We start from the raw sequence: 18,286 nt of genomic DNA on the forward strand, positions 1-18,286 counted from the left end.
ACATACGCAATTTTGAGGATTTCCTAATGTTTCTGGTTCTTTTAGACCATAGAAATTATATAAGGGAGATCTGTTCATGTTCAAATAAGTAACTTTATTTTTGAAATTTGAAATCTTGAAACTAACAGCAGATTTTTTTCATATAATTTTCTTTTACAAAAGTTATAGTCTTAAATTTATATCTGAGAAGGCCAGATGGCTCATATGGAAGGTAGAAACTTACAACCATCTCATTTCACCTTCCACCTTCTTTATCACTTTAGTGCCATTCTTTCCACAATTAAAAGTTATACTAAGGAAATGTCGGTATAAGAGTTCAATAGACCTTTTATTCTTCTTCATTTCTACATTACTAAAGAAACGCTTGCCGCGAAAACTTTTCCAGTCGCTTACGCTACTTCTCGTGGCTTGTGCCATTCCGCATGAAACCTGCAATTAAACTCTTACCCATTTTAAACGCCTCAATTTTTCTCGCTTCCAACTCAGCTTATGTTTCTTCGTCTCTGTTTTAGTTAGGTACAAAGTGAGGTGCTTTACCTCTGAATTCACACAATTTTCTTTAATATTTTATTTAAATGTACGTATATATGTGTGTGTAATGTAGCACACAGGTCAAAGCCATAAGGCGTAAAATTCATTTCAATTTGAATTTACCAAATTTTATGTTACCATTTTGTTACTCTTCTAGCTACATTTATATGTGAATATGTATGTATATATAATGACCGTTACTTAAATTATAGCCCAGTGGGGTTATTTACTTTGGATTTTTATGAAGCACATTTTGTTCAACTGAGCCCACAGAAGTGAAAAAATCTAAAAATACTCAAAAAGTATCTGCAATATAAGGTGTCTAACCTGTGAGCTTTTGAAAATTTCATTAATATTTATATAAATATTTTAGATTCGGATGTTGCTAAGAAATTGCATATAATGACTTTGCACTTTACATTAAATTCGCAAATATATGTAGAAATGTAGTAGGTGTTCAACAAAAATCTTTCATTGGTGTAACCCATAATCTTCTTTTCTCGTATGAAACTAAACCCAAGACGATTTCAGTTTGTTCGGTAACTTTAACTGTAGTTTTAAGCATAACCGCAAAGTGTGATTATATGAGACAGGTGATTCTTCGGTTATTGTTCTAAATAGATTGTGAACAAGATCTCACAGGTAGTTGGTTCTTTAGGAAACAGTTGAGTAAATTGATAGGTGGACGCCATGAATACGAAATTAGAAAAAGATAAGAACGTTTAAGTGATGTAATAATAATACTGCATAGACTTTAAAAGGCGACGTAAGTCTGTCTGCATTTCATCAGATTGGAGAGTAGCGAATCGAATAAACGACTATCATAATTAAATGGGCAAGAGCAATCATTACTGAGAAATCACCATATTATTGTTGAATTCTACACATATGTGTGTATATTACATCGTAAAACATTTAATACAATTTAGTAGATGATATTTAAGTACACTCAGTCCTTTTTTACGCGATCTCTTTTTACGCTATTTCACTTTAACGCGGTTATTTTTGCAGCGCAAATTCCTTTTTTACGCGAATTTCTCACTTTAACGCGATTGCTTTTTTTCGTTTTTTGCTTGGTCTTAAACTTGCAGCAGAATTGGAAAATTATTTTGTAGCAAATGATACTGATGCCGAACGTGAACGAATTTTTCAAAAAGAATTGAGTCTCTGCATGTTAAGATATAAAGAACTACTACATCGGAATTTATTGGGTCCAAAAAGAAGCATTCAAACAAAATTAACTGAATTTATGGTGCAAACTCAATCGGAGATGCTAAGTCAATCAGAACATCAATCCATAGTTCTTACTATTGATTCTGATACAAATTCTAGTGATATCAGTGCCGGCCATCAAAATAAGCGGCTAAGAATAATTTCCACTACGGATAATGACAGTGATTAAACAGCATTCAACGGTTTTTTTCAATAAATCTACCTATTTTCTATTTTCTTCTCTTTTATATATGGTTTTTGTTTTGTATTTTTTATTTTGATATGAATGAATAAGTCATAAGTCTGAAATTTGAAACTTATTGTATTGTTTTTGAATATTTTTTTGCGCGTATATTTTGTTATACGCGATATTTTTTCTATTCGGAACCAATTCGTCAGTTAATATTAGAAAACTAACCATTTTTACGCGATTAGTGGCAGAACCAAAAATCGCGTAAAAAAAGGACTGAGTGTATATATCTAAACACAGTTACAGAGAAACCTCGATATAACGAACATTAATAAAACCTAAAAATAAATATCAATCATTTGAAATTGTGCTTAAATACTCGATTAAAAAATCTATTTTTCGAGTTTTTTATCGTATATAAATACTCTATAGATATAAATGGAAATGTGAAATATGAACTCCTTCAAAATATATTCATGGTTACTATATTATTATCAAAAAATAACCAACACCGAAATGTTATTATAATCTCCTACAGTGTATTTTACGATCTTAGGTTAGGTTACCATATGGAGTTCAGTTGCTAGGTCCAAGAGGAGCAGTCATTCTTTAGAAAGCCTGCGCTTGATGCGACTTTTAACACCTCTGCAGCCTCACTATTGATGCCTCCTCTAGTGTATCATACCATGGCGACCCCAGATGCTGGCAGCGTAGTCTTGCCAATGCGGTTCAATAGCACAAGAGATACTGGATTGTTTCCCTGTTGTCCTGTTCTAGACATTTTCTGTAGTCTTCTCCATCTGTCAGCCCCATTCTGCGGGCATGGGTCGCCACGACACAGTGACCACTTAGTATTTCAATCATGTTACTACAGTCTCTTCTTTCGAGTGCCAATAGGAATTTGCTCTCCGGTACCCTCTGCCGATATCGTCGTATAGACAATGCATTGGTTTCCCAATGTTGATCACGTTTTCGGATGTTAGCCGTACAGCATTCTTAGCAACCGCGTCCACTATTTCATTGCCATCGAAGTGAAGTTACTTAATTCTGGCAATACTTTCCACTGCTGCCCTGCTTCCCAAGACACTTCTGACCGATATGCGATGTGAGGTTACTGCTGTCTACGTAGATGTTAACTCTAGAAATGCCTGCAGGTGCATTAGAAGCCAGCTCCCGCGGCTTTCGCAATAGTAAAGACCTCAGTTTAAAATATATACTTCAGAGGTCCGGCAACTTAAAAGGTTGTCTTATACCTAACTCAGGACAGTATATCCGCTAAAACTTTCGGGAACAGTACAAAAATAATTATATTCCCAATTTAAACCACTCAACAAAAAAACACGTGCTTGGCACTCAATTTATTTATTTCGCATTTTGTCAAAACCGCTTATAGCCCTGACAAACGAGCAAAATTAATACGCATTAAGCAATGCTAATACGCATTGAAATTTTATGGTGACAGACCGCAGACTTGTGCATTTAGACAGCTGATTGTGAAATTTGTTTATTTATTAAAAAAAAAAAAAGTGAAATAAAACTGAATAAGAGAAATTATTAATAGAAATTTTGATATTTTTGGAAAATTAATATATATAAATTTAACGAAAAAATACGTTTATTATTAAAGATAATAGAGTGAAATTAAAAGCAATAATTGATTGTAATGCGGAAAAAGTGTGGGAGAAAGTTAAGAATATTGGAAAAATGAATAGCAAACTGTGCGTTGTTTATTTTTTGCCATCTAAAAATATTAAAATTTGTTTTTGTTAATATACTTACACATAATTTAATTAGTAATATAAAACTGCTTACCTCTGATGCTGTAAACGCAAAGGAGGCGACAGACTTCAAGCGACATCCGTCAAAAAATAGCAAAAAATCGGCCATTTTTGAGCAGTGTTGCCTACTCAAACTTAGTAAATTCAGCTAAATGCACTAAATTCTTGTGCATTACAAATTTGCATTAACATGGGTCAAATGCGCAAGTAAATGTAAATTAAGCCTGCTAATGCTAGTTAGCGCTGTCGTCTGTCAGGGCTATTAGTAGCCAATTTTTTAATCGGTAGTGTTTTTTTTCAATCGTTGCGATGTACATACACATATGTATCAATAGCAGCCTCGTAAAACTAAATCCAAACCCTTAACTAAGCTGTTATATCAAAGTTTCACTGTATAAAAAATAAGCTCCTAAATTATTTACATAATAATATAAATCATTTTTGCTGCTGGATCAAATTTATGTGTTCAAAATATGAAAATCTTGTCATTGATAAATCAAACACCATGAAAAGTAGATTTGATTAAAGCCGGGTTAACAAGTTTATTAAATCATATATAGCTTAACAGTAATTTGTCCATGCCACATCCAGTAATGAGTTGCTATAAATTGTAGAAATTAATCCGGTAACCTACCTAAAGGCGTGTATATAAAAATATTGCCAGAAATGCACCGATGCGAGGCAAACTATTTAGCTTTTTGATTTATTCATTAGTAAAAGCGCTAAATTTCCATTCTAAGCGAAGATAAAACATAACTTATGTGCTAACTGTATCAGGTGCGCTATAGGCTATGGATGTGATCCAAGCAACTACAGACACACTTACATGCACATTTTCACAACGATGCCTCTCCAAGGGTGGCGTTAAGAAAGCAAGCGCTGCGCCACAAATAAACCGCGCTAAAGCTATGAACGCGCTTGTCTGTGCTCTGACCGAAACGATGCGCCTGCGCACATGTGCACCGCCAATGGGGTCGTTTGCATTGCCCGCTGTGCGTGCATGCACCGACAGCGCGCGCAGTGCAGCTTATTATTGCTTTATTTTATGTGTGCACAATCTAGCAAATCAAAAGCTGCAGAAAAAAATATTAAAATTAAAAAGCAAATAAATTGGGCGCGAATATGAAATTGCTGGTGCAAACAAGCAAGCAAAATTGGCATAGAAAATTCAGGCAAGCAAAAAAGTGTTACGAATGCCAACCAAACAGTTACTTTGCACTTGCGTGTTTATGTATGTTTCTATGTATAAAATACAGACCCAGTAGGGTAAAGATCAGTTTATGATTTGCAAAAAAAAAAACATTTAAAAACAAGTAAGGAAGGGCTAAGTTCGGGTGTCACCGAACATTTTATACTCTCGAATGATAAAGTGATAATCGAGATTTCATTATATGTAATTTACATATTTTTCAAATACCGTATTTTTGTAAAGTTTTATTCCGCTATCATCATTGGTTCCTAATGTACTATATATTATACAGAACGTTATATTGGAAGAAGGCGTGGTTGTGAACCGATTTGACCCATATTTCGTACATGTCATCAGGGTGTTAAGAAAATATTATATACCGAATTTCATTGAAATCGGTCTAGTAGTTCCTGAGATATGGTTTTTGGTCCATAAGTGGGCGAGGCCACGCCCATTTTCAATTTAAAAAAAAGCCTGGATGCAACTTCCTCCTGCCATTTCTTCCGTAAAATTTAGTGTTTCTGACGTTTTTTGTTAGTCCGTTAACGCACTTTTAGTGATTTTGAACATAACCTTTGTATGGGAGGTGGGCGTGGTTATTATCCGATTTCTTCCATTTTTGAACTGTATATGGAAATGCCTAAAAGAAACGACTCTGTAGAGTTTGGTTGACATAGCTATAGTAGTTTCCGAGATATGTACAAAAAACTTAGTTAGGGGCGGGGCCACGCCCACTTTTCCAAAAAATTACGGCCAAATATGCCCCTCCCTAATGCGATCCTTTGTGCCAAATTTCACTTTAATATCTTTATTTATGGCTTAGTTATGACACTTTATAGGTTTTCGGTTTTCGCCATTTTGTGGGCGTGGCAGTGGGCCGATTTTGCCCGTCTTCGAACTTAATCTTCTTATGGAGCCAAGGAATACGTGTACCAAGTTTCATCATGATATCTCAATTTTTACTCAAGTTACAGCTTGCACGGACGGACGGACAGACGGACGGACGGACAGACAGACATCCGGATTTCGACCCTACTCGTCACCCTGATCACTTTGGTATATATAACCCTATATCTGACTCTTTTAGTTTTAGGACTTACAAACAACCGTTATGTGAACAAAACTATAATACTCTCTTTAGCAACATTGTTGCGAGAGTATAAAAATATTTTTTTGGGATTGATTTAAGCATTACATTTATTTATATTTAGCGAATTCTTTACCATAGTTAAGAGGTTTCCGGTGATCTAAATCTAGGGTACATTATTTTTTCCTTTCAGTTGCGCCATCTCACACCCTTGAAAAATGTGACGCCTGCACCGTCTCAGGTGATTTTTTCATCAGCCAATTCGCATAGTAGAGACCTGCTCCATGTCATTTTTAGTTGGCCGCTCATGGCCTTCGTTTTTACGATGTTTATCTCTAGTGCGACAATAACAGCCAGCTCCATTATTTTATTGACATTTTTTGTATATCGGCAAGTTTGTGCAATAGTATGCAAATGTCATCTGCAAAGTCCATAGTGATTCTCAGTAGTTCAGAACATTCCTGCAGGGACCTTTGTAAGTTGCAGACAAACTTCATAAATATATATATTTGTTGCACAGCTTGTCGCTGCACATGCGCGCCGTTAAAGTTCAAAGTCGTTGGAGCATCATTTGTTGCAGTGAAATAAGGATAAACACATACATACATACATATAACCATTCAATAGATAAAAAAGCAACAGGAAAACATAATGAAGTGTGGCGCTGCCTGTGCGCCGACCACTGCGCCTGACATTTGGTAGCAAATTTGCAATAGAATTTCGGAGCGCAAATTCCAAACAAACATAAAACAAGTCATTCGGTAGCGCGATGGCTGCAACAAGCCAGCTGATGAAGCGCACAAAATGTTGCCAGCTGCTTGAAAATAATTTTCCTTGGAATGCATGCCACAGTCATGTGCAACATAGCTACTTGGGTGCCCATAAAGCGCTGCGCAAGGGTCAGCACCGTGTCTGTCTCCTTTGTTGCTCATAATAAACTCGTGTTTATTCATATTTTTCGCGTTTGCATTTTACTGTTTTACACGTTTGTTGTTTTTTGTAGCGCACAAAAATATTTCATGCCACACAAAGGTGTCATACGTGCCAACAACGCATTGCCAAAAGCGCACCTCGAAGCGAGTGTGAAATATCGTTGATTATACTCGTAACTGTCTTAGGTGTATGCATGCGACTTCTGCACATTTTCGATTGCCAAAAGCAATGAGCCAAAGACAAACCTATCATAAAGTATCCAAATGTGTATGCAGTATATGAAAGCTTCTTTGAGTTGCCATACGTCAGCTAGGGTGCGGCTCTTAGAAGCCTCAACGAATTGATTTTTTCTTTTCGTCTTTTTCACTTTCGTCGCAGCTTTCTTTAGATTACCTTTCTTTCGCCCAGACATATCGTTTATCATCGTTTTTACAATAACTCGCGGAATTACCTGCCTGTCTGGGTCTGACACCTCGCGCATTATTTATGAATACAAATCGAGAAAAGTGTTGTGCTAGTCAGGCATTTCGGCTAGACAATGCAGTAATTGCAAGATAATTTCGTAAAAATAAAAAAGGAAAGTAATATTAAAATTTAAAATTGTATAGATAAATGTGTAGAAATGGAGAGATACTTACATATTTAGACACATCTTGAGTTGTCAGCCCTATAAGGAAGTCTACGGTTGATAATAATATTATTTCTTATTACGTGAAGAGGGCATTCATACATCGCCTTTATTAAGAAACTCGATAATAGTTTTGTATCCTATCTTCTCCGTGTGATTTAACTACAATATTTTATTTGAAACCGAAGCTTGAAAGAAATCGAACACCGAATTTTTTCTAATTCTCTCACATTTGAGAAAATTTTACAGGCCCAGACTGGATCTTATGCAAAAACAAGTATTTAAAACACTTTAACTTGACATATATAATACAACTAATTATGTAAGTTATAGAAATTACAGTTGCACACGGAAAATTTCTTAATATCCTCTGGCCCAATTTTCCTGCAGGGGATCTTTGGATCAAAATAAGCATATAGTATATGTATGTATGTACTTTTTAATTGAAAGCACTTACATTTATGCCAAGTAATTAATAAAAAATGCTAATAAAAATGCAGAAAAGAGGACAGCAATTGTGAATGCAGAAACGTCCAAAAGTCATAAACCCAGATTGCCACGCCAAGTTGCACGTTAGGCCAAATTGGGTATGCTATGATGTATTAAAAAATATTTTCGTGCGAAGTCTTTACATTTATTTCACAGCCGACGAAATAAACAATTATGTGTTTTTTTATGCTAATATTTAACTTCCGCCATTTCTCCCCTTTTTTGGTGAAATAAATGGAAGTCTCTTGTATGTATAATTATTTATACATAAGATAAGGTTTATTAAAATTGGATAATGATAGTGAGTATCCCCGATATTAGTGCCACAAAATTAACAACCCTAACCTGTATTATGTATGTACATATGTGCCACCAATTAAACCAACAAACTAAGCAAATACCTTTTAAAAAGTCATTAAACTTTATGTTAAGCACTTTTTAATTAGTTAGAAGTTTAATTATTGTAAGAAGCTAAATTAGCCTCACTTTTCTCAATACATTCTCCACAACTTTAATTTGGTTTACAAAAATCGTTCATAAGAATATTGTGAGTTAGTGATCTTGCATGAACAACGGTAATATTTTTCCCATTTTGGGCGTTAATTAACAAATTTTATGCTATAGTTTTGTTATAGTTGACAACCCTATTGAAACGCTTAGTATTTGCTACATATTTTGTAGTAGATATTTTCAATGGTTCCGATAATTGGCAATTATATTCAAAAATATTATATTATATATAGTAATTTTATACTTTTCAAAAAGCAGTATGAAACACTTATTTTTTATACACATTTTGTAGTTTTTTTTTTTAATTTTGTCACATATAGTAGTTGGCAACCCTATTGAAAAATTTTACATAATAATTTTCGAAAATCTTTTTGAAACGCTTGGTTTTGCTATGTATTTTGCGGGAGATATTTTTATTGGCTCCGATAGTTGGCAATTCCGTTCAAAAATATTATATTATGTATAGTAATTTGATACTTTTCAAAAAGCATTTTGAAAAACTTAACTTAAAACAGTCATTTTTTCAATTGTTCCAATAGTTGGTAACTCTGTGATTTTTGTGACATTTGTATTATTTAAAATTTTTTTCGATCGTTGGCAACTTTATTCAAAATATTGAACTTTTCAAAAAGCATTTTGAAACGCCTAGTTTTTGCTGCACATTTTTTAATATTGGTATTATTTTTATTATTTTTTCGATAGTTGGCAACTATGTTCAAAATATATACTTTTCAAAAAACAACGTTTATGTTTGTTACATATTTTGACTATTTTAAATTCGATAATTGGCAACTCTACTACGTCCTCGAATGCTATAACAATTAATAATCCATTTACATATTTATAAAATTATTTAAAAATGTTTATTATTTTCTTTCGCATAAATTGTTATGTTCGAATTATCTATAACTTGCAGCTTGCATAATCAAATTATTCAGCAACAGACAACATTGCAACAGTCTCAAGCGGAAGCAAAGCACAGTGTTGCACAGTTTGCAAAGAAAAATTAAATATTTTCGGTATATACATATATATGTATGTACGTATGTATGTGTGTGTGTGTGTGTGTGTGTCAGTAATTATGCTGGTTTTCTAGTTCAGATTCTTTGAATGCACAGTTGCATGTGCATAACAACAACAATTTTACCTGTACGCGCTACTGGATTCGCATCGCTGCCTTAAATCTCATAAAACCATGAAATTAACTACAGTTTCCGTTCAAACAACACCAACAACAGCGACGACGGCGACGACGATAGCAACAAAACTCACAGCAGCAGTCCAATTGCAACAACATCACTGCGCTGGTCATCGTCATTACCGCAAATGTTGTGGCGGTGTTAATGATGATGTGCCGTTCTGTTGCAGGCTGGTGCTGTTGATGTTGCCTCTGCTGTTGCTTGCTGCTGTTATTTGTTGCAATCGCAGCTGATGATGATATTGCTCACACGCTTTACTTTGGCTAATGCGAATTGGTGCCACCGCAGGGTGGAGCCACAAGTATGAAGTCGAGCGTTTTTTAGGAGCAGAAACGCAACAGCGAAGTGCCAAAATGCACCTGCTGTTGCATCAACTATTTAACTGCATTTCTACGCTTCGCTGGTTGTCTAATTCTTGAGCATAAAGTTGCTGGCCGACCACTGTTCCTTTGATTGCCAACTAAGTTTGATCTATTTTTTTTTTATTATTTTCACTGCCTTCATTTGCTGTTGTTATTGTATTATTTCACTTGTAAGCTTGTTGTACTATAAGTGGCACTATTTCGCAGCGCTATCAGTTTACCATCTTATTGTTGCAGTTTGTAATAGCTATTTCATAGTAATTGCGCAGTTGTTGCCTTTTCTCGTTATTCTTTCGGCGTTGCTGTTGTTGTTCTGGTATTTTCTGCGCTGCAATTAAATGCAACAAGCAGATTAGGCCACTTGCAATGGTCACTGACTCGCATAAAGCTTGCCATACTTACGGTCGAGCTAATTACTCATTAACCGAAGAGCATGCTTCGTCGATCTTAAAATTTATGCAGGCGCACACAGAAGCAAATACATACCTACATACATATATAAAGATTTCTTCAAGATCGGTCACAGGTGCATTGAGATGTACTACGAAAATTTAAAGCCATGAAATTGCATTGCACTACTTGCAAGTTTAAATTGTACTTCTTTTTGTAGAATTTTATTATAATTATTATTAAAATAAAGAAATGCTTAACCGGCATGAAATATTTAACACAGAATTAAATGTACCATTGTGGCTGAAAAATTCGTATCATTTGTAGGGGAGAAAAGCCACTAGAATCGAATACTTCGAATTGGTTACGTATCCAACCATAGCATTCTCTGTATGTAAGTATACCTCAGCGACTTTTTTCTGTCCTCAGGCCTTATAAAAAATAGTCACAGCAAGAAATTTCCGAAATTATTGCAAAAATTTCTAAAAATTTAATGCGCAAATAAAAAGTCTCCAGAACTAAAAATTTTCTCCAAATAAAAATTCAGATAAAATATACTAAAACTGATTACACAAAAAAAAAGAATACACATCAAAAGCGAAGTGTGAATATAGCTTTCGATTTTGGATTTCTTTCTAAACAATATTCATTTCCTAAAAACCATGAGAATTCAAATTTTTGACATTTTAATTTTTAACGACTTGATGTCTACCAACTTTTCTTTTACCACGACATACTCGTAGACTAGTTATCAGAGTCTAGAAGCAATATAGTAGACACATTACTTACCTACTATAATATTAAAAATTTTTATTAATTCAAAACTTTAAATTAAGTCAAAAAAGTTACATTATGCATTAATAACAATTGTAAGTCCTAAATTAAATTTAAATTCTTTTTTTCTTTTCAGGGTCTTAAGGCCTCCAGGCGGTGGCACTAGCGACATATTCGGCGGTGACCTTCCACAAACTCCACGCAACGTGAAAAATCACATGCAATCGAATATTTTCTCATGTGACAAAATTGGCGCTATCAAAAATAACGGTATGTTGAAATTACAACACAATAAATAACGACACATTATTTTAGATGTATATTTTACGTAAGTCTTTTAATATTAAATTATATTTATCAACTTAGACTATTTGTTATTGGTCTATTAGTTATAAGTATATAAAAAAATAAAATATAAAAATATTACATATTAATAATATCGCTTCGTTGACATTGCGGCATAAACTCGAGTCGAGTTAGTAATTTTCGTGTTCAGAATTAAACATGCATTTCCTTAACCTTAAAATATTATCTTTCGTTCGCTTTAAAGAGGACTTGTTGAATAGAAAATTTTCAGTTGTTTGAACAATTAGCCAGGAATTGAATTTTAGCCGTCCTGTTGACTGGTTTTGCTAGTTCTATGTATTTATGAAAGTCGTCTATATATGATGATTTTAGAACGACGTTCATAAACACTAATCCTTAAGGAGAGAGGTAAGGTTTTAAAGCCAAAAAAAATGATATATTTGTGTTTGTTTGCGGCGACATAAGTAATATAATTTTATTAAATTTATTGACATATTATTGTACAACTTTTGAAGTATACTAGAAAAAAAATGAAATGATTTAATGAAAAATATTAATAAATAAGCCTGTGACGGTGAATCTCCAGAGGCGCCTTGAAAAAAAGTGGTTTAACGGTGAACATTATAACTCGTTACGAATCATCTGAAACAAAAAAATTGATATGGGTTTTAAAGGTGATGTATTTCTCGAGGTAATCAGAAAGAGTTTTTTTTAATATTTTTTGCAGCACTTGGTAGTAAAAAGTGTGATTTTAGCTAAAAAAAGACTCCATCTGATTACCTGTTGATTTATGTGAAGAAGTAATGTTCAAATTTTCAAAAGGATCGGTTCAGTAGATTTTGAGTTCTAATGCTCACGAACTTCAAAAATAACGTTTTCGGGAAAATCGATTTGAAATTTCAAAAGTTTGAAAGTCAGGTATCACGGCCGGTCGTTTAAAACGCTGTAACTCCATTAGTTTGAAAATTTGTACACAATATTCTCGGCATATTTGTCGTTTGGAAAAAAAATTTAAAAAAAATGCAAAAAAAAAATTTAAACCTTACCCCCCCTTAACTTGAGTTTGTGGCGCGGCATGAGTGTGCTAAAAACCTCAAACAGATAATTAAAAAAATTGAAAGAGGAAATTAATATTTGTAAGTACTATGTATTATATTTTGCAAATAAAATAATTTTAAATTACTTTTTTTTTTGTAAGGTAAATATTTTTGAAATATTTTTATTAATATAAATTAGCGACAAATGTTTAAATTAGCATTTAATAATGTACAAATGCAAAGATATTTTCCAGAAATTGCATAAATAAAGTTTATGAATATATATACATATGTATAAATAAGACCGCACACATACATATGTATATATTTAGCATTTCTCAAACAAGCTACATATAGATTAACATAAATATTTTAAGTTATTTTTAGCAGTTATAAACTGTTATTATTGGTAATGTTATATATTTTATTATGTATTACTCTAAGGCTACATAGATACATATAACTTTCTTTTCCTCTGCTTTGATGCTTTCCTATTCACATTTAAGAAAATATACCTTCTAGTTTTCCCTCAAGAGATAGTAAAATAAACTTAAAAAATTATACTACCTACATACATACATCAATAGTGTACAGATTTCGTATTTTTATATAATATGAATTTCATTTATAGCTTTTAATTTGTTACTATATTCAATACGTCAATATTATTGTGGTATGTCTCCGCGCTGTGTAAATATGCAATTTGCAATGCTAAAGTATTTTTAATTTTTTAATAATTAATACTTTAAATTTTTAAGTGTTGTTCATATTTTGTCAGTAAATTTCATAGAAAGCTCAAAAAGTTAAAACAATTAATTAAATGTGAAACATTTTATTTTTTCTTGTTTTTTCTTTATTTCTTTTCTTCATGCCTTTGCAGTACGACAAGGAGCTCACAGATTCTATTTCATTGGTACCTAAATATTTGTCTCTTTGTAAAGCATATCAAGTTTTTAATTGTTACATTGTTTTTATGGTTTACCATTCGTTGTTGTTACTGTTTACTATTGTTGTTGTTGGTTCAAAATAATTCCACCCAAAACACCTTAAACCACAAATGGGTTTCCAATAGTTCAAAGCAATATATATTTTTTATAATATTTAATTTTTTAATTTTGTTCCTAACCTAAAATATAAAACGGCAACTTTGTTACACCACAACTGGTACTAAAATCCCAAATTTTCCACCCAAATCAATTTTAATTAGTACAAATAGACAAACGAAATGGTTGGTCGACTTGTTGAGAGTTTTTTAAATGATTTTAATTGAAAAAGTTGTCAAAGGACTTTCTTAGCATTGAAACTGCATAACAATATTTTCGGTCATTCAGCGCTTATTCAGCTGAAGAAATTGTTAGCTGAATAAAGCTTTCAATGTCGCAGTCTACAAAGAAAATTATCACTGCTCAAAGCTACGACATTCAGCACATTATTCAGCTTCTGATGTATGATGACTGAATATCATACTATTCAGCTGAATAAAGCGCATAATGCCAAAGCGTCTAAAAGACTGATATGCAGTTGCAGCCTTATTTCGTTTGTTGCTATTTTTGGATACACCTTTTAATTCACGAACACTTTTTTAGACTTTTAACCTTTTTATAAACGCATACTAACTTTTTGGTTTACTTTTTAATTTTTTCTCTACTTTAAATTTGTAAAAATGTTTAGGTGTAATATACCATAAACTCAAAAGCTCAATACGGTTGAAAGACCTTTTTCCCCTCAGAGTTTTTCTAGTTGCTTTATTTTAATTTCATTTGTAATTGGTTTTGCTTTAGCTTGAAAGGGTCAAATCTTGGTTAAAAATTAATATAATACCGCAGATACGAATTCATTGCAATATCCTCCCCAAAGTTCGAAAGTATCCCGTTTCAACCAGTAAATCCAAGGACTTCTTATTAGAAAGTAAATCTCTAGATATTCTATATAATAGATTAAAAGCTTGGTTATGGTATCTAATGAAACTCAAAATTTTTAGCTTGATAAAACAAAACTTGTTCGGTAAAATCTATCTATCCAATATCAAATCGCTTTTTTGTAAGCAAAAATAATCGAAATCAAAATGAAGGTTTAAACCCGATCGCAAATTACTGTTTTAGTATACAAATTTCAAAACAAATCTTAAATCAGTCCTACTGCACTCAAATGCGTAGAAAGTAAGTTGATCCATAATTTAGGCATTTCTGCAAACACACTCATAATACCAGGGTCGGTTTACCTTTTAAGCGCATGGCTGGCATTTAGCAATAAAACCGCAAATTACGACTGCATAAATAAAAAGCTTATAAAAGTCTCTTCAACTGCACGAACATTTTGCCGGAATTAACGTGGACAGTAATTGGCATTAAATCGTTAAACGATGCGCACGCTAACGAAGGCGTAAAATCGCGCTCATTTAACCGCCTCAGGACGATTGAATGAGTGAGTGAAAATGCAGCGCTGAATTTGACAATGACAGTGAAATGAGCGGCAGCAATGACCGACAGAAGCTGCGCGTACTTGTAATTTCAGTAATGCGGCGGCATGGTTTGTAGCACGCGCCTCATAAAAAAATCACTAAATTGTGGTGAAACGGGATTATAACCGCTAAACATAAAATTGGATTTTTTGCTATCCCGATCGCAATTCTTATTTCCTCCCACTCATAGAAATGCAGCATTGCAGCTTATATGCAAGCTTAGACATAAACCAACTGTTAGGTTTTTTTTGGTAACTTATGACGGCTACTAAACTTAAAGTATCTGAAATATATCGAATGTATAATTTTCACTTACTATGCCTTTAATGCCATAGTTTGAATAACACGCTATTATCCAGCTAAATTTGGCACCAACACCTACTTATCAATCCCCCTCATACTTGAAGGTTAGTTTATAATTCACCAGAATTTTGCGGCAAAATCTATTTCATCCGCTTTTATATATCTACAAGTATTAGCAGCTGCACGGTATATTATTGCCAATTTCATAGTAGTTGTTGCCCTTCAATCTGCCACACTTTGTCTAAGCGCAGCTTGTTGGACGATCCACTAGCATTGCTGAAATTATACGTTTTAAACTATTATTGCCGCTTTCAAATTAGTCAAGCTGCTAAACTCAAAAGAAAAGTTGCAAAAAAGTTGAAAGGAAATAATATACCCTTCGGAAACAGTTAAAATACTTTAATATATAAATATGACTTGACAGTGATATTTCAAATACATCATTATTATTATCTTGCTGAGTATTACTTTGTATTCAACTTAGCATTTTGTTACCATACGAACTGATTGAGCAAAATCATCCGTTTCCACAACAGTCAAGTTTAAGTAATCGGAACGGACCCGGATTTTTATATCGCCAAGGACTCGGCATCATTCCACGAAATTTCTTCAGGAATATTTTCTGCCGCTACAACAATATCAAAAACTAATCAAATTCATGTTCTTGTATGGAAAATTTTTTATTCTGACAAAACATTTTCGCGAAATTTGAACTGATAAAGTATTTTCGTATTTCTAATCAAACTTCAACTTATTATTTATTATAGTATATAATACTATGATATATTTGTTAAAACATATTTTTTTGGTTCACTTCCTTTGTAACGTATGCTCTCCGAGTGATAGACTGATTTTAATTTTTCAGGTTAAAATAAAAAAAAATTGTACTTTTTTTTGCAATAATAAGCAATTTAACCACAATGTTATAAGTTGCTGCTTGCTAGTTATTAAAGTAAAAATACCCTGGCTACCATTAGTATTATATTTAATATTGAGGCTCATCGCAATGCTAGTGTAAAGTAATTTTATGAGATTTTAAATTTACCTATGAATTATGCGTATCTAATGACCTCACAGTTTAGACAACACCCGCACTCCCTCCGTTATGTGACACAACAATAAGTAATTTCTAGTCACAGCTGCCGCTAAAACAAAATAAAAAATGTTTATGTACATACATACCATACACATATTTATGCAATAATCGTGTTATAATATATTTTTATATAACCTAAATAATGTATACAAATAATCATAATCTTACAATAAAAATTATATTGTAAAATATTGTGAATCACTTTAACTTCCTTTTTTTTAACCTTTTATAAATTTATATGTTACATACATACTTACTTATCCTACTACTTACTTACATACATATCTACATATTACATACAAACAATTTCATTATAAAACATTATATTACCAACAATCTTGCATATTTGATCTAATTTCTCATTTTGTTTGTTTTTCCCCCACACACTTCCTGTCATGGACTTCGTTTGTACACAAACACAAATGCAACGTAAAAAAACAAACGAACACTTCCCTTTTTTTTTTTCAACACGCAGGTGATCAGCCACGTCGCGGACAACAGAAAGTTGATTCTTATCAGCGTCTTTTCGGCGAACCAGAACGTCCAAACACTCCTGCCAGGAATCACATGAAGAGCAGCATTCCATTTGGTTCAAATACTGAGGCCGCCCAAGAATTGTTGGCTAACGGTAATGGTCATCACAGCAATGGCAAAGGTGGTTCAGTCTCTACTTCGACATCGTCCTCGGTATCGTCGTCCACTGAAAATTTGAAGATGAACGGTGTCTCAAAATTAGGTGAGCAAATGAGTAGATTATTAATCTAAAGTATATAGTAAATTTATTTTTAATATTCTAAATTTAGTCAAAGTGTGTAATAATAACGTTTTCCGCAATGGTTACTAAGTTAGGACAAGTTTTCGCTTCAGTAGGCTTTTGTAAACTTTAATAAGAATAACATACATACCTATTAATATAGCAATAGCTCAGATGTTAGTTTGACAATACTTTTATACTCTTGATTTCAAATATTATTTATAGTATAATGTTATAATAAGAATATGTGTCATGTTATATTTAGAATCCCGATTGAATGGGATTTCATGATGACTGCCTATTATCCTAGATATTCTAGGGCTTACGATTTATGCATTCTGGCCATGGTAAAGCAGCAGTTTTCACAAATATTTAAAAATTCGAATCTAAGTTATACAATTAACAAACTCATATTCATACAGCTAACAGTCGAAAAAGTACATATTATGGCCTCATGCTCCAACGTTGCACTTCTATTTGAAAACTCTGGAGACATGTCTTCCGTCTATCACAACATGATCGATCTGGTTGGTATCTTTTTGATCTGGAGAGTAATTTGTTGAATTTTTCTATGCTGGAATTTAGTACTATACATAACCAAGTTTCGTCATAGAGGTTTACCCACCGTGGTGCCAAAGATACCTTTTTTGCCCATCCTGGCGTTAAGTCGCCAAGCACGATTTTGACATCGTGGCGGGGCAGCTCTCAAAGGTGCACTCTAAGCGCTCATAGAAAACATTATTCGTTACATAGTCATTCCCTTTCGGCTAGACGTTCATCCACCGGAATGATTGCCAAGACTCGGCGACGGAGTTTCTCGCCCACCACGCATCACACACCGAATTTGCGTCCTTTATATGACAACTCTAATAAATTCCCAACTCGTCTCAGTCCTTGTCCCGTCCATCGCACTTTTTGGACGGCTATTATGTCAGCCCTTACTCTTACGAAGACATCAACCAGCTGGACAGCAACACCTTTCCAATTTATAGACCGGACACTCCAGTTGCATGCACTTAAATCGTAATTCTTAATATGTTTGTAGTGATCGCCATGA

At 33.4% G+C, this 18,286-nt stretch overlaps 1 protein-coding gene across 5 annotated transcripts in view; it reads left to right on the top strand.

The window, feature by feature from the left end:
- Window positions 1–18,286, top strand: part of LOC120766440 (microtubule-associated protein Jupiter-like) — a 226,067-nt gene that overhangs the window by 203,887 nt on the left and 3,894 nt on the right. For 3 of the 5 annotated variants that reach the window (XM_040091970.1, XM_040091953.1, XM_040091960.1), the window contains 3 exons: window positions 11,409–11,542; window positions 13,496–13,528; window positions 16,951–17,211. In XM_040091970.1, coding sequence (XP_039947904.1) covers window positions 11,409–11,542; window positions 13,496–13,528; window positions 16,951–17,211 — 428 coding nt within the window. The remainder of the gene's footprint in view (window positions 1–11,408; window positions 11,543–13,495; window positions 13,529–16,950; window positions 17,212–18,286) is intronic. The other 2 variants (XM_040091978.1, XM_040091988.1) reach the window with 1 other exon arrangement.

This window comes from Bactrocera tryoni, chromosome 1 (assembly GCF_016617805.1).
Source record: "Bactrocera tryoni isolate S06 chromosome 1, CSIRO_BtryS06_freeze2, whole genome shotgun sequence".
In the NCBI taxonomy this organism is placed as follows: domain Eukaryota; kingdom Metazoa; phylum Arthropoda; class Insecta; order Diptera; family Tephritidae; genus Bactrocera; species Bactrocera tryoni.